At 39.4% G+C, this 18,620-nt stretch overlaps 1 protein-coding gene across 1 annotated transcript in view; it reads right to left on the bottom strand.

Annotated features, from left to right (window-relative positions):
- Window positions 1-281: 281 nt before the first annotated feature.
- Window positions 282-18,620, bottom strand: part of TMEM212 (transmembrane protein 212) — a 63,484-nt gene continuing 45,145 nt past the window's right edge. The window contains exons 3-4 of the mRNA XM_073626228.1: window positions 9,542-9,865; window positions 282-920 (exon numbers count right to left, since the gene is read on the bottom strand). Coding sequence (XP_073482329.1) covers window positions 900-920; window positions 9,542-9,865 — 345 coding nt within the window. The 3' untranslated portion in view covers window positions 282-899. The remainder of the gene's footprint in view (window positions 921-9,541; window positions 9,866-18,620) is intronic.

Genomic DNA, 18,620 nt, shown 5'->3' with positions numbered 1-18,620 from the left:
TGTGTCTGTAAACCTGTGTGAGGGACCTCACAGGCCTTTTTACAACCACTCATATGTAAAAACACATAAAATGAATCAGTTCTTTCTATACTATGTTCTGCTATAAACTGTGAAATGGCTATTATAGTAGAAGGAATTGGCTTCTTTATATTACTGGCATTATTCCTGGATAAAAGACATTGGCCCCCTCTACAGGTTAATGTTAACATGATTATTCTCGCTCCAACATGTAAAACATCCATAGTGAGTGATTATGTAGGGCAGATATCATTTCAATATATATATGAAATAAATAACTGTACACAAGTTATTTCATTAGTTTACTATATACAGCAGTTTACAGCAAGTAAACTAATTGTAACAAGAGGCCGAGTTATATTCTCTGCCGCTGATTTATGCAGCGGAAAGTGAGAGATGGTCTTTAATTTTCCAATATGGGTTCAAGAATGAAATGCAAAAGATTACCGGTTGCTTATCAATGCTATATTTATCCTTTCTTGTGTATATTTAGACCTATGCACCAAGTAGGATGTATAGACAGAACACGTATAGACATGTACACTTGTAAAGTACTCTCAGTAATGCTGCCCTATGTAGCTTGTTCTTCTCCTGGATAAGCCCTCTCTGGAATCTGGATGTGACTGTGTCAAATGCCAAATAGTGCAAAGATTTGCTTCCTGTGTGCAATACATACAGTGCATACATAAAATATGGTTAGAATATAAACAGATAAAAAGCTAGAGCATTGGGAAACTGGACCAAGAAAAAGTGCAGCAGCAATGATATGACGGTTTGAAATGTAAATTACTGCAAAATACATTGCTGATGCCCCACTGAATTCCATGGACATCAGTCCTTTCTGGGCTTACATTTGAGTAGTTGCTTGCAATATAATCTTCTCACAAAATATTTTTTCTTCCCTAGAGGACAAAACAGAATTCTGGTCATCAAATAATCTGGCGTTTATACTCTACAGAATTATAAGTAACAACTACAGCCTTACGTGTTACAAATATAAAACTTTAGAACTGAAAAACATAAATAACCCAAAAGAAAAGATCTCATTTTACTAGGATTAAAACCATAATACAAATGCTAATGGGGTAACTTTACTTTTTTTTCAGTTGGACAGCGTTGGTGAGACTTACCATACAGCAAGCCTGGACAAGACTATCCAAAATCTGGTAGCTAGTTTCAGAAAGCTAGAAGTCAGCAATGTTGTGTCTTTAAATTGATGTATTGGGTTTCTAGCTCTCTCAAAAGTCAATACACAATACTTACACATACAGCAGCCATATGTGCTGTTCTCTCCCCCATAGCAGTCATATACAGTTCCCATCAAAAAATAAGCCTTATAAACAATCCTCATCCATAGCAGTCGCTTATTCTGCAAACCATCCATCCATACTGGATCCTTCTGTACAGCACCCAGCATCAGATCTATGCCAACACTGATGTGTGAAGTCATCTCCTGCCCAACAATATCTGCATAGTTCAGGCAGTGACTGTAACAGGCGGGGGCATAACTATATTGTAGAGGATTATTTACTGCCAATGAACACCAATGATTGAGGGTGAAGCAGGGGTTTACTTCCACTAGCCATCAATTATTAAGGCAGGAGTTTCCTGCCAATGCCCACCAGTATTTGGGTGGGGGAGTTAATTGACACTGACCACCAATGACTGAAAGCTTTACTGCTACTGACCTCTGATTGGGATATTTTACACTGTCCTGACCACTAGTGCTTTGGAGGAAGAATCCTGTTACCGCTGTCCACCAATGATTCATGGCGCATGTTTTTTCCTGTAGCTAACCAGAAGTGTTGCATGCCCCTGACTGCTGCATTCTATATACCAGATTGTATTGTAAATATTCTATCACCAGATTGGTTAACATGCTTCCCGTTCTAAGATTGTTAGGTAAGATGCTGTTCTCACCCCCCATATCTGCCAGAAATACAGTTTGCATACCCATCAGCCATTTATACAATTTCCAACATCCACAGCACCCATATTCAAATGTCACGACCCCCACAGTATCCATATATACAGATTTCACCCTCACACCATCCATAAACACAGTTTTATTCTACAACTAAACTAGTTTATATATATATATATATATATATATATATATATATATATACACGGCCCCTACCTAAACAAACAAACGCAACTAAAACAGTCATATATACAGTTCTGCCTACCGTCTTCCCTCTCTACATCCATATGAACATGCTTCTGGTCCCTTCCCACTAAGCAGACAGCATCTAAACTCCCTAGCACTAACAGGTATTGTTGGTGGTATAATGTTTTACTTAAACTACTATACCACACATTTGTTGGGCTTGGTAGCAATCATTAACCCAAATTTATTAACTTGGGCTCCCATGCACTCTGCATCTGTGACTTAGGATCACATGGTAGCAGCCCATCATACAGTATGATGCACAACATAGGAGGCAGAGTAAAGCAGTCACCTGTAGTATGACCAGTAGGTCTATGTGGGCAAGCTTTGGAATTACTGATTATCATTATGTCTTACTGCTGTAAAGCATTGTGGCAATCATGGAATACTATACCACCAATGAAGGCAATGTTGATGGCCCATTACTAGGAGTCCATGCCCAAGAAAACAAAGGCCGAAAACCCAGGTCGCCTGGGGAATTTTTACATTTGCAATGGCATCCTTACAATCATCACACTGGTAAAGCCATGGGGAGAATCATTCTTAACCACTTCAATACAGGGCACTTTGAATGACAATTGCGTGGTAATGCGACACTGTACCCATATGAAATTTTTCATCTTTTTTGACCCCACAAATAAAGCTTTCTTTTGGTAGTATTTGATCACCACTGGCTTGTTTATTTTTTGCGCTACAAATAAAAAAAGACCAAACATTTGGAAAAAAAAAAAATTTTTCTTTGTTTCTGTTATAAAATTTTGTAAATAAGTAAGTTTTTTTTCTCCTTCACTGTAGGGCACTGATGAGGCAGCACTGATGAGGCAGCACTGATGTGGAGGCACTAATATGCAGCACTGATGGGCACTGATGGGCACTGATAAGTGGTACTGATATGTAGCACTGATGGGCACCGATAGTTGTCAATGATGGGCACTGCTGGGTGGCAATGATGGGTGGCACTGATGGGCAATGATGGGCACTGATGGGCAGCACTGGTATTGCACTGAGATTGCACTGATAGGCAGGACTGATGAGGAGTCAATGACAGGCATTACTGATGGGCACTGACTGGCATTACTAATGGGCATTGATTGGCATCCTTTATGGGCACTGATTGGCATATGATGTGGGCACTGATTGGCATACAGGTGGGCATCACTGGTGGGGCACTGATGGGCATCACTGGTGGGCACTGGCATTGCTGATGGGTCTGCACTAATAATCAATGTGCTGATTATCAGCGCAGACCCCCCCCCCGTCAGGAGAGCCACTGATCGGCTCTCCTCTATCTGCGGCTTTTCAGCGCAAATGGGGGAAAGACGATAAATGGCACTTTCTAGTTACCACTATGATCAGCTGTGCTTGGACAGAGATGATCACTTGGAAAGAGCCAATGTCAGAGGCGCTTTACCTAGATCAGAGATGCGATGTTTCGGATTGACACACCACACCACCGATCGCCACGCTGTGTGGCTTATCCTGCAGGACATCATATGACACCCAGTCAGGATAACGCAACCACTTTCCAACCATCATTCTGCTATATGGCGGGTGGGAAGTAGTTAATTATATAAAAAAAGAATTGGAGAACTTTTGGTTATTCAAAAACAATGCATAATAATTTCAACATAAAAGGTCCTAGAAACTAAAGAGGAATTCCATATACTGGTGAAAAGAAAAGAAAACACAGTACTTTTTTTTTTTTTTTCCAGGATGACATATTGTTGAGTAGACTGGATTTGCGATTTGCCCAAGGGCCCCAGGGGTACCAGCATAATTGGTCCTTTCTCTTATGGCTCTAATACTTTATAGGTGTCATAGAATGCGGGCCTAGGACCCATGAGTGTGTTTTTATGTGTTTTAGGGAAGGGACTGCTGATGATTTAGTTATTGAATGGAAAATAAAAATTTACTAAATACTTTCTCCCCTCATTGTCTACTTTGTTAAAAGGGATCATTTTCTCTCCAGTTCTCCTCCTCTCTAGGTTTAAATTTGCTTCCAGTAATCTTATAGAGTTTTTTTTTTTTGGAATGCTGGAACATGGAAATATCTCAGAATCCCATGCTACAATACAATAATGGATGTCTATGAGAGACTGGAAGACCCTTCCTTAGATTAAATATCGAAGGAGGGGGAGCACCTATTTAATGTAATTCTGTGTCAACTTTATAGCTCCTGAAACTTAGACAAATCTGGGCAGCTCTCAATGTCTTGGATAGCTGCCCAGAAAGCCACAGATACTAGAAAGCTCTAAATTAATAGAAATATGATAGTTCTGAGTTACATTTTTCAACTCTTTAAATATATTTTTTAAGATTACAAAATAATGCTATATATCTGATTTTATTATACAGTGGGGTTGATTGATTACAACTGGAGAGAGCAAAATCTGGTGCAGCTGTGCATGGTAGCCAATCAGCTTCTAATCTCAGTTTGTTCAATTAAGCTTTGACAAAAAACGTGGAAGCTGATTGATTTTGTATGCAGAGCAGCACCAGATTTTGCACTCCCCAGCTTTAGTAAATCAACTCCTGTATGTCTATATTGTATTACAAATAAACATTTAAAAAATGATACAAGGTTTCCCAGAGCATTATTGGCTAGCTAAAGAATCATTATAAGTAGCTCCCCTCTCAGGTACTGCTATCTCAGACTGAGCCATTTTAAAATGGTTCATAAAATACTGTATTTATTGGCGTATAACACTCACGTTTTCACCATTAAAATAGGGTGCAAATAGCGTGTGCGTGTTATACGCCAATACTTCAATTTTAGCTGCCTCGGAGGGGACAGGGAGGGGGGCAGGACGAGCGCCATCAGATTACATACAGTGAGAATCTCCTGTTTACTTGGCGTCCTCTGTAATAGGAAGTCCCGTCTCCTGGGCTGCCATTGGACCACCGTTCTGTCTATCATAGGAGATTCTCACTGTATGTAATCTGTCGGTGCTCGTCCCACCCCCCTCCCTGTCCCCTCTAGGCTGTAGATGGGCATCGATCAGACAGCACTGATGGCAATGGTGAGGCTGCTGCATTGATGGCAATGGTGAGGCTACTGCACTGAAGGCATTGGTGAAGATGCTGCATTGATGGCAATGGTGAGGCTGCTACATTGATGGCAATGGTGAGGCTGCTGCATTGATGGCAATGGTGAGGCTGCAGATTGGCATTGATCAGGCTGCATTGATGGCAATGGTGAGGCTGCAGATGGGCACTGACCCTTATTTTGCTTCAAAGTTCCTTATTTAAAATGTAAGATTTTTTCCTGAAACTTCCCTCTTAAAATTAATGTGCGTGTTATACCCCTGTGCGTGTTATACGCCGATAAATACGGTAATCACTGCTCTGACTCCTCAAATTGAATGTATATATTTCACTTTCACTTATTGATATCTGGAAACTAAGGCACTAGAGCACGGAGCGGCTCACAGCAAGGGGTCCGATGCATCTCCATTCATCGGTTCAAGTCTGATTTCAGCCCAAATTTTTGGCTGAATTCGGACCTGAAACAAACCAAAAGATGCACAGGACTCCTGTGCAATTTGCACCAGAGCTGCTCCGGTGATGTGTGAACCGGCTCCATAAGAAGCCGGTCACAATCTCCTGCTATGTGAATTGGATGCGGAAAATCCACATCCAATTTGCAATAGTGTGAACCCAGCCTTGTGCTTTCTTCAATAGCTGGACAGCAATGTATTAAACCTATACTTCTACCTGCTATCCAGATAAATGACCACAAAATATACTGCACAAATGCAATATTTTATGTACTAGAAAAACCTTAATTTATACTTCTTTAAATCCTAACCATAATAAATAACTAAAATACTTACAAAATCTAGATACAGTGGGGAACGGAAAGTATTCAGACCCCCTTAAATTTTGCACTCTTTGTTATATTGCAGCCATTTGCTAAAATCATTTAAGTTCTTTTTTTTTTTTTTCCTCATCAATGTACACACAGCACCCCATATTGACAGAAAAACACAGAATTGTTGACATTTTTGCAGATTTATTAAAGAAAAACTGAAATATCACATGGTCTTAAGTATTCAGACCCTTTGCTCAGTATTTAGTAGAAGCACCCTTTTGATCTAATACAGCCATGAGTCTTTTTGGGAAAGATGCAACAAGTTTTTCACACTTGGATTTGGGGATCCTCTGCCATTCCTCCTTGCAGATCCTCTCCAGTTCTGTCAGGTTGGATGGTAAACGTTGGTGGACAGCCATTTTTAGGTCTCTCCAGAGATGCTCAATTGGGTTTAAGTCAGAGCTCTGGCTGGGCCATTCAAGAACAGTCACGGAGTTGTTGTGAAGCCACTCCTTTGTTATTTTAGCTGTGTGCTTAGGGTCATTGTCTTGTTGGAAGGCAAACCTTCGACCCAGTCTGAGGTCCTGAGCACAATGGAGAAGGTTTTTGTTCAGGATATCGATGTACTTGGTCGCATTTATCTTTCCCTCGATTGCAACCAGTCGTCCTGTCCCTGCAGCTGAAAAAAACCCCCACAGCATGATGCTGCCACCACCATGCTTCATTGTTGGGACTGTATTGGACAGGCGATGAGCAGTGCCTGGTTTTCTCCACACATACCGCTTAGAATTAAGGCCAAAAAGTTCTATCTTGGTCTCATCAGACCAGAGAATCTTATTTCTCACCATCTTGGAGTCCTTCAGGCGTTTTTTAGCAAACTCCATGCGGGCTTTCATGTGTCTTGCACTGAGGAGAGGCTTCCGTTAGGCCACTCTGCCATAAAGCCCCGACTGGTGGAGGGCTGCAGTGATGGTTGACTTTCTACAACTTTCTCCCATCTCCCGACTGCATCTTTAGAGCTCAGCCACGGTGATCTTTGGGTTCTTCTTTACCTCTCTCACCAAGGCTCTTCTCCCCCGATAGCTCAGTTTAGCTGGACAGCCAGCTCTAGGAAGGGTTCTGGTCATCCCAAACATCTTCCATTTAAGGATTATAGAGGCCACTGTGCTCTTAGGAACCATAAGTGCAGCAGAAATTTTTTGTAACCTTGGCCAGATCTGTGCCTTGCCACAATTCTGTCTCTGAGCTCTTCAGGCAGTTCCTTTGACCTCATGATTCTCATTTGCTCTGACATGCACTGTGAGCTGTAAGGTCTTATATAGACAGGTGTGTTGCTTTCCTAATCAAGTCCAATCAGTATAATCAAACACAGCTGGACTCAAATGAAGGTGTAGAACCATCTCAAGGATGATCAGAAGAAATGGACAGCACCTGAGGTTAAATATGAGTGTCACAGCAAAGGGTCTGAATACTTAGGACCATGTGATATTTCAGTTTTTCTTTTTTAATAAATCTGCAAAAATGTCAACAATTCTGTGTTTTTCTGTTTAATATGGGGTGCTGTGTGTACATTAACTTCCCTGGCGGTATGATTATTTCAGATTGTTGATGGTGAAAGCGGTACAATTATTTTTCACAGAGATTTGGCGTTTTATATTGTAGGCCTGTAATTCTTAGGAATAACTCACTTAAATCTGTTCAAACAAGAGTCTAGTAGACATGTGATAAAGTTTGAAAAATGAAATAAAAAATTATAATATAATAAACTATAAATAATTATAAGAAATAATAATATAATAAAAATGATTCAATAATGTAATCAAATCAAAAACACTGAAATTTGCTCAGTTGCAGAATTGTCGCTGTCATTACTTTTAGTGTTTGATGACGAATTTCCCCACAAATCGCTATCGCTCAATTCTGTAAGTGATTCTAATTTATTATCGCTGTTTTCTAGCTGGTCTAAGAGCACTTTTGACGTAAAGGGACACTTTTTGGTTGCTATGGACAATCGCCAGTTTCCAGTCAGAAAGAAGAGTATTTATAATATAAAACTGCATGCAGGACACTGGGCAGACCACTAGGGACAAAGGAGATGTGTAATTATTTGTATCTATACTGTGTTTTTTACTTTTTGAATTTGGCACCGAACTCCGTCCCCGTGCGTCGCAGTGCTCGCAGGGAATGAAGCTCGGCACTGTGACATGGTGGCTCGCAAATCACAGCGGGGAGACATCGCCAGATCCCGAGGACAAGGTAAGTAACTTCTACATGGATCCTGCGATGCGATCCCGAGTCTGGCTCTGGGTTACCGCTTTTGGTACTGAAAATCCACCCCGAGCAGGACTCGGGAATACCCCCAGGGGGGTATTGAGGAAAAAAAAATGAACTTAAATGATTTTAGCAAATGGCAGCAATATAACAAAGAGTGAAAAATTTAAGCAGGGTCTGAATACTTTCCGTCCCCACCGTACATTAATTATAGGTTCCTGAAGACTTACATGCCCCTCACACCTCATTATGGGTCCATCACTAATATTCTTTAGGGTATGTGAATATGCAGTATAAGCCAGGGTTGGTAAGTTGTGTGTAAACGCTCCGGTAATTCACTATATTTTGAGATGCCTGGGCTGGGGAACAGCCTAGTATAGTACTCTCCTCTTGAAGCACTTCCTCAGTGCTGAACTAAAAACTAATATACTGTAATAACCTTCTAGTTTATTACCCTTGTGCTATAGGGATATCTGCTTGTACTGTGAGGCTGTCGTTTTGTTTTTTTAGAAGAACAAAAATGAAATATGTTTGGAGTTTAGAGTAGTGTAACCTTTTATGTATAATTTCTTTGTTTACAATATTGTAGCAGCTACTGTTGCCTCTAGCTAAAATCCCTTTATATTGCTAAAATGTATCAAAGAAACTATTAGAAATATACTACTGTGCTTACCTTGCTGTCAAATAACTCCAACGTTGATTGCTATAAAACAGTGTTTACCTACAATACAAGAGAGTTTGGGAATATTGTTTATATTACCTGCAAGGTCTGAGAACATTATAGGTGGAAGGAACACATATGTCACATGAGCGGTACCCATAATCACGTTCCATTACGTCTAATCTAATCATGTCTAATAACCTTGCAAACCCACAGGTAAAATAAACAATATACTACTCTTATTGTGGATAAACACTGTCTTTTATAACAATCAACTGTGGAGTCACTTGACACTCAAGCTCAATAGTCTTTTTCTTATAGTTACTCAGAAGGGAGCAAACCTACTTTAATTTGTAATTGAAAACCCAAAATATTAAAAAAAGAAAAGAAGGTAAATTGTTTGATCTAAGCTTGATGGGCTGGATGAAGAAATGTCTGGAGAGTTTAACTTGCATTTTGCTCAGTCATGCTTTTTAAAATATGCTATGTATGCATACTGAAACAATTAACTATACTATACCCTGTTAAGATAAAAACAAGAATTTATCAGAAATTACAAAATACATTTTCAGTTGGCTCACACTTCACTTAGGCACTACCTCCTACTCACATTAAATGTTCCTGTGCGCAGTATCCTGGCCGAGAGCCTGATTACCAATGCCAATGAAGAGCATAGGATTAAAATGCTTGACAGCAGGTCAGCAATTTGTAGAGCCAAGTGGTACCATTCGTAGTAAAGTGGGTCTTGGCATACATTCTGGAATGTGGCATACGGGAAAGGAAACTTAATAGCGTAGCCAATATAGTTGGTTGCGGACATCCCAGCAAAGGTGTAGTAACAATAAGGGCCAATGAGGATAGATGCAATGGCCACCGCAAACTGAACTGGTGCTCCAATGATACTTAACAGACTCAAGGTGAATGTTGATTCCCACTGAAAGAGATGTTAGCCATAGATTACATTACTGTAAGATTGTGTGTGCACTGGATATTCTTAATACAACTGTGCAAGCAGTACAGCACCAAGTGTAAAGCATAGTAGTCTTAGCAACCAATAAAGAACCATTGTGTTTTAAGTGCATCTTCATGCGTTGCTATGCTTCAACTTGTTTTATTTGTATGTGTTTCATGCTGATTGCCTTATATATTTTACAGTTGGTGTGCCCCAATGCCACCCCCTACATCAGTATTGGGCATAGTAGTAATAAAGGAGTCAGCAGGAGAACCACAGCGCACAACAGGGAACATGCTACTTGACACTCACAAGTATTGGACAATAGAAGGGCCCAAAGCTCTTCAAGAGAGCAAACATTTCACTGACCACCATGGAAAAGGTGAGTATCAAGTTATCTCTTTCATAGGGTGCTGCGTGTTCTTTTTTTCAATGCTGACTGGGTCTTTTTGAAACGCACATAAAACAATACCTTTGAAATAAAAGTGTTGCATTTTCCATGTTTTTTAGGTTTCATTCAAATCTGTCACCAACATTTACTGACAGAAATAAGCTTAGAAAATATGACTAGCTGTTGGGAGGTGTCGCCGCTTAAGAACCCTTTCACACTGAGAACGGGCCGCGGCAGCTGTAAAGCGCCGCTAGTTTTATCGTCATTTTAGCAGCGCTTTTCGGCCTCTAGTGGGGCGATTTTAACCCCTACTAGCAGCCGAAGAAAGGGATAATAGCTCCCAAGAAGCGCTGCTGCCAAAGCGTTTTGGCAGCGCTGCCCATTTATTTCAAAGACGCTGCTTGCAGGACTTTTTCTAATGTCCTGCAAGCGCACTGCCCCAGTGTGAAAGCCCTCGGGTTTTCAGACGCTTTACAGGTGCTATTTTTAGCCCACAAGTGCCTGCAAAATGCGCCATGGTGAAAGGGGTCTAACACTTCTTGAAAGGCCTTTGTTGAATTATGGCCTGAAAGCCATAGACCCTGCACTATGCCACTTCCAGTGGTAGCTCAGTGTACCCTGCAATACAATGCCGGACACCTCTAAATAGGTTGCTTAAAGTGGAACTACACTATCTGAGCACCACAAACGCGATTTCATTTATGTTTAACCCTTTCACGCCCAAGCCTATTTCTGACATTTGTTGCTTACAAGTTAAAATCAATATTTTTTGCTAGAAAATTACTTGGAACCCCCAAACATTATATATATTTTTTTAGCAGAGACCCTAGAGAATAAAATGGTGATCGATGCAATCATTTAAGCCACACAGTATTTGCACAGCAGTTTTTTTCAAATGCATTTTTTTGGGGAAAAAAGACACTTTCATGGATTAAAAAAAAAACTAAACGTTGAAGTCAGCCCAATTTTTTTGTATAATGTGAAAGATGATGTTACACTGAGTAAATAGATACCCAACATGTCATGCTTTGAAATTGCGCACACTCGTGGAATGGCGACAAACTACGGTACCTAAAAAAATCTCCATAGGCGACGCTTTAAAAACATTTAACGGTTACCAGGTTAGAGTTACAGAGGAGATCTTTTGCTAGAATTATTTCTCACTCTGAAGATCGTGGTGCTACCTCACATGTGTGATTTTAACACTGTTTACATTTGCAGGTGTGACTTGCTTATGTGTTTTCTTTGTTGCATTAACATGTGGGGACAGTGGCGCTTTACTTTTTTTTTTTTCCTATTTATTTTATTTATTTTTTTACATTGTCCCTTTAAAAATCAAAAATCTGATCACTTTTATTGCTGTCACAAGAAATGTATACATACCTTGTGACAGTAATAGGTGGTGAAAGGTACTCTTTATTGAGGGATCTGGGGTCTAAAAGACCCCAAATCCCTTCTTTGCACTTAAAAGTATTCAGATTGCCAAAATTGGCGATTCTAAATACTGTAATTTTTTTAAAAAATCGGCACCATTGGCAGATGAGTAACCCGGAAGTGACGTTGTGACGTCGCTTACGGGATTTTACATCGGAGATCCGATCAGAGCCAAATCCGGCTTTGTTCGGGTCTCAGCCTAGGTGGCAGATGTGCCGGCTGGTGGCTCAGGTCTCCCGGTGGCCCAGGAAGAGTGGTGGATGGTGGCGGGAGGGGGGTATGTCCCCTCCCACTCCTTTAGGATAACAGCCAAGTGGCTTTTAGCCGCATTGATTGTTATCACTGAAGAGCCATCCGCCCGCTATAACAAATGGTACTAGAGGGATGCCTGCAGGCATCCTCCTGGTATAACCCCTTCAAGCCATGAATGCAAATTTGCGTATGGTTTGCATGAAGGGGTTAATATTCATAGCAAATTCACCTATCCATCCATGTCTCCATGCTTTATTTTGCTGAGAAATCACTTTGAAAAATACCCCCCTAGCATTTCTGTCAGTGGCCATCTTGTGTAAGGGCAGATGATTCATGTAGCATTTTCTTCCTGAAATCCATCTGCCCTTAGCTCAGAAATGCATAGTAACAAATCAGCTTCCAGGTTTTATTGTCAGAGCTTAATTGAACAAATTGAAGGTAGACACTGGTTACTATGCACAGCTGCCCCAGATTCTGTGTGCACCAGTTTTAGTAAATCTCCCCCATAGTATTTTTAAATATGTATTTTTGGGCCTGGAAGCTCACTTCTGTTTCATGATTCATGACTTAAAAAAAAACCCTGCCTGTGATGCAGACAAACTATTTCCAAACACACCATAACACACAGTATATACAATAAAAGTACTCCTTGCAGTCTCTCATATACAGAAAGGCTTAATTTAAAAAGCAAACACTAACAGGTTTATCAAAGCCATCATTCTAATTAAAATTTGTTGGCTGCCCCATAGGACGGATTTGTTCTTTTCATTTATACGGGATGTGGTGAATAATGGTCCCAAGTGAACCCCTGGCAAACAAAATCAGATTAAAATTTGCCATTGAAGTATGAACGTGATTGGTGATGCAGAAGGTAGGGAGAGAGAGGAAGTTACACATCATAAGATTCAAGAAGCACATTCCCAGTGGCACTATGGGGTGTATTTCTAATAAACTTGCATGGTTGTTAGTCTATTGAAACTGCATGTAAATTTGTTATGTGCAAATAGGGCAAGATCATATGGTCTAATGCTATACTCTCTGCAGACTGAATGTGTGAATAGAGAAAATACCTCAATATATGGTAACTAGATGAAGCTAAGGAGCATACTTATTTCCTACTATAGTCAGAGCCATCTAATGGCCATAAAGCAGTATTTACCCCATTCACACATTCAAGCTGTAGAAAAGCCTTACATTCGACTTTGCCCCATTCACCCAGAAGAAAATATGCAGTTTCAATAGATGAACAACTATGCAATTTTTTTATAAATACTGTACATCTCTATATATTGATTTCTGGATCTTGTTTAAAGGCTAAGTTTACCTTTGTTACTTCTGTCCTCATTCCTGGACAGACTCTGGGTCATGACACAGGAAGGAGTTGACCAGCTGAGGGTATATGATGCAGGGTGTGTGCTAATGAGATCAGCTGGTCTACTCCCTCCTGTGTCATGACCTAAAGTCTGACCAGGAAGTAGGGCAGAAGTAATGGAGCAGAGTTTTTAAACAGCCATGAAGACAGTGAGGTAAATATATGTAGAATTAATGGAAAGTTGTTTTATTTTTGCAAAAGAAGTACATTAATGCTATATTGGTACATAGGGGAGCTGGAACTTAGAAAAAAAAGGTGAACTTGGCCTTTAAAGTTGCCTACTCAGATTAAGGTAAACTATGTGAACGTTCTAAATTTTTGGACAGATGCAATGCTTGCTGGAAAGCAGAGGTCTCATTGGAGGGTGCCCATTGCAGCATGGTAAGAGCACCAAAGAAACAATATTAACAGATGAAGCACTTTTATTTTTCAGTCTGGCTTTGCCTTGGAATCACCATGCTTCAGGTAACTCAGACAGCAAAGCTTTGGAAGGGAACATTATCTGCCAACAGAAGTCACTGTTGACAGGTAATGTTCCCTTGCATTGCATCTCAAGCAATGCAACATACCTGGCTCTGTGTTTGTAGGCTCTTGATTAGTGGATCGAACATACCAATTCAAGTTCTTATTCCAACTACACATTCTTGTTTTCCCTTTCCCTATAATAAAGGCATTGTGTTTTTGCAGCTAACCTAGCTTGCTTGTTAACTTCATTAATGGTCAACATTTATTTAATATCTTCAGCAATAACATTGTTTTAACATGTCAAGTTGCAAGAGTATACAGTATTTAATAATGCATTATTTAAAGTAAGTTATATTTTGACTGTAAGCACACATATACTTGTGATTTATCACAGGACATGTATGAACTGCATAACCTCTGGATGAAAGGGAATCTTTAGAAAATCTATACAGTAAATTTATCTGTATGTACAGCTATGAGGTTTAATGTTAAGGCAAAAAAACTAAAATCTAAAAAAGTAAATTACATATTATGCTTTTACAAAATATAAGGTTAAATCACCATACATTAATATTCTGAACATATTGCGTAGGGTTGCATTTAATTTCACTGTAATTTAAACCATTAAAAAAATATGCATTGTTTTAACTGTACATATTAATTTGTGAAGGTCAGCCAGCTCTTTCAGTACATTCAGCAGCACCTTCTTTAGCCTGCTGTCGTCACTAATTGGCATATTTTGTTTTCACTTGACTTGGATTGAAAGCTCTTTATGGGACAAAAGCTCTTTGTAGAGTGTGTAAAGAGCATGACAATCAATTCACATAAGTGTATCCTACCAATAGATATTATTCTATAATCTTTCATTTAAAGTGATTGCTGCCCTTGGTTTATATGTTATTCACAACAGCAATTAGAGGTGCTAATCCCCAAATGGGAACTGTTTATTCATGTAGTGTTGACCAACATAAAAACTCCTGATTTAAACACAATCTGGATGACATTTAGTCCAATAAAGTGTTGTGTATCCTTAACAATTGCTGTGTTTTTTCCATTAAATATTGATTTCCCCATTTTTTTTGTACATTCTTTACACCTCAGCACACCTGTAGCATTTTTTGGAGAGTTCAAAATCAATCTCACTTCTGGATAGGAACCAATCAGCTTCCAGGTTTTATTGCCAAAGCTTAAAGCGGAGTTCCACACAATTTCCTAAATTCAGCTTATTAGCAAGCTGGCATAATAAACATTGTCAAATGGCAATATTTTTTTTTCCTAATGGTTACCTTTTTATGCTTTATTTATGCTGCGTTTCCTGTGTGAGCCACCTACGGGTATCGCCGTCATATCCGGCGGCGCATTGTCTCCTGGGGCGGCGTACTGTCTCCTGGGAGCTATGAATCAATCTTCCTAGGAGTCAGTGTGGCTAGCCGTGTGCTTTTGTTTTTCTTCGTTGCCATCACAACGGGGTGGGCACTGCCAGCGCCCGCTGTGATAGCAACTCCCGAAGCTTACGGTGCCGCGACATGTAAATAATGCACATGCGCGGGAACGGGTGGTGCATGCTGGTAGCTCAGCATGCACCGTATCCCGGAACTGTCTGCTTGTGGGCTTCACATGCCCACAGGCAAGATGATAACTGCCAGTAACACATAATATAAGTTATTTTTATATACGAAACCGGACATCAGGGGGTCATTTTGAAAAAACAAGTTAGTGGGACATTTACATTATATGAACTTAGGAATTTACAAAAAAAGAATTGATTTGACAGTGGAACTCCGCTTTAATTGAACAAGCTGAGGTTAGAAGCAGATTGATTTCTATGCAGAAGTGAAACTGATTTTGCACTCTCCAGCTTTAGTAAATAAACCTCGTAGTGGCTGCATATTATTGCTATAGACTGACTTGCTGATGGCAAGAATAGTAAACCATTCCTGTACAATATGTGTCAGCAGCAGCCACTTGTAGTCTGAACCAGAGGCATATCACAGAGTAACAATCAGCCTAGTGTATAACAGGAAGTGCATAAACAAGTACCCTCATGGCAGTTATTCTTCCAATGAAAGCTGCATACTCCAAAAAATAAAAACAACTTCTGAAATTACAAAAGCGAATATAAAACTTCAGTGATTGGGTTTTTAGCTACTTTAAAGTCTAAATGCAGTTTCCATATCTATTACTATAATGAAGACAGACTGCAAATACAATAATAATATGTTTTTTTTTTTTTCTTTACTAACTTTAGGTTGCAGCATGGGTTAAAAAAACCTGTGCTAACACGCTAGAGAGTTAGACTGTTGCTTAAAGCAGAACTTCACACTCTCAGTCAACACTGACTATGCTTAATCCCTATGCTGCTGTGATTAGTAAATAGATAGAAAAGTATACCATATTTACTTGTGTTAAACTTTTTTTTTACATTTCTTCAGTTTCTTCAGCTAAGGGCTGATGGATTACAGGACGTAAATGCTACATGAATCATCTGCCCTTACTCAAGATGGCCACAGACAGAAATGCTAGGGGGTGATTTTTCAAAAAAATAAAGTGTGGAGACATGGATGGATGAGTGAGTTTGCTTTGAATAATAAAAATGAATTAAATATCATTTTTGATTTTGTGGTGCTCAGATGCAGTGTAGTTCCACTTTAACAGAGTGCAAAAATGTGAAAAGGACCACTGTGCACTTAAAATGTACTAAACATTAATTGAATAAAGTGAATGGGTAGTAGCCATATTGTGTTCCCACACTACATACGTAGCAAAAATAAAAAAAATAGAATGCAGTGCTACCTTAGTAAACATTAAACTCATGATTGCATATTAGCAATAATGGTGACACCCTCTTAAGTAAAATAATATAAAAAAAATTGTATAAACATATGTGTTCCAAACTGAAAAATTAGAAACAATTGTGTACTTTTGATTTATAATAATCCCAACATCATTAAATGAACAACTTTTCATCAAACATTACTCGCTTTTATAAAAATCAAAAACTGTGCTCCAGTCCAGGCAAATGTTATTCTGTAATATCAGTGCACATGTTACATAGTTGCATAGTCTGGTTGAAAAAAGACACCAAGTCCATCTAGTTCAACCAATAAAAGGGAAAAGAATATATGCAATCCTATATACACAATCCTATACCCACAATTGATCCAGGTGAAGGCAAAGTAGCGGCTCCAACAGTGCAGGACACTCACATGGTGTTTCATAATCAATAAATTCACTATTCTTTGGAATGAGACAGCACATTTAAAGGCAAACTGTTTTCTTAAGAACACTGATATTGCAGCATATCATTCGCATGGACTGGAACACCGTTTTTGATTTTTATGAAAGAAAGTAATGTTTGATGAAAATTTGTTCATTTAATGTTCATGGGAAACTGTCTTTTAAAATCAATAGTACACAATGTTTTTGATTTCTTTCAGTTTGGAACACATTTTGTGTTTTCTTTAATAATGTTTTTATATTATTATACTTAAAAGGCAGTCACCATTATTGCTATTATGCAATCATATTTTTAAAGTTTACTAAGGTAGCACTGTATTCTATTTTCTTTATTTTAACACTGGTCTGGGTCTCCAGTGGTCTGACAAGCCCCCTGCCAGGTGCTTCAATCAGCAGCACCTGCAGATACAGCCCAGTTTTGAAGTGTGAGCAGGTACAGTATACAGTGACACTTCAAAAGTACATTACATTTTCAGACAAAGGAGAGTTCTCCATATGAAACGTCACACGATTTTGGATTACTTGTTTGCACTTCAATAAACTAGTAGGGATCCCCAGGTAGAACTTGACTGAATTTTTCTTCCATGCTATGTGTCTATGTATCTAAGCTCAAGCAGAGAACTGTCTTTTACATACCTAACTCCCTGCTCCCTATGCATCAGTATTTGTAGCCTTTATTTCTTTTGATCTTCCAGAGTCATACAAAAGTTTTAGTATATTTTGAAAGCTTTGCTATACAGGCAAATTCTTTTTAACTCGGTGTACATATTCAACAGTAGCATGAAGAATCTAATTTTATTTGTCACAAATATTTGTGCTTGCTTGCTATTTTAATGATTTTAATATTTTGTGATACTAACCTGTTGTAAACCTCTGCAACAATTTAATAAAGATTGAAAGTTAAAAAAAAAAATTGGCAATCAGGTCAATCAACCTTGAACAGTTGAATGGCCAGTTTTTCTGTCATCTATAGAGCACTGGGTTTCGCATTGTTTGCAGTAGTGGGTATACACACAGTTTTTTTTTTTCTTTTTTTTTCTTCAACCAACTGGTTTAACGAAAAAAACAGATCTCTGCATCAATACATCGATGTGTGATGCAGGGATCTCTCCCACTTAGCTATTGTATTCTGACAGCGGGGACTTCCTTTCCACTAGAATACACTGATTACACCGATTTTCAACATTACCGTTGAGATAGCGTTACACACAGACCAAAGGTCAGCAGGTTTCTGCTGAACTGGCTGCCTTTCAGTACATGTGTACCCAGCTTTACACCTTTCCTCAGGCCTCACTAAAGCTAGGTACACACTATCAGTTTTCCGTTCAACTATCCAATATTAGTACAGCGATCTCCCCACTGAGCTATTTTGTTCTGACAGGGGGACTGCCCCCCGGCCAGAATTCAACCGTCAACAGCCATTGGCTGAGAACACTGATCAGATATCGATTAGCAGACCTTTTTCGGTCATGCCCATTTGACAGAAACCAGGCATTTAGCCAGCCTCTGTCGGACAGGCTGCCATACACATGGGCCAAATGTTGTCCGGTTTCTATTGAACCGGCTGATACTGGCCGATATTCAGC

Source organism: Aquarana catesbeiana, linkage group LG04 (genome assembly GCF_042186555.1).
Source record: "Aquarana catesbeiana isolate 2022-GZ linkage group LG04, ASM4218655v1, whole genome shotgun sequence".
NCBI classification, from domain to species: domain Eukaryota; kingdom Metazoa; phylum Chordata; class Amphibia; order Anura; family Ranidae; genus Aquarana; species Aquarana catesbeiana.
Note: the sequence above shows the minus strand (reverse complement) of the source record. Positions and strands in the feature narration are given on the sequence as shown.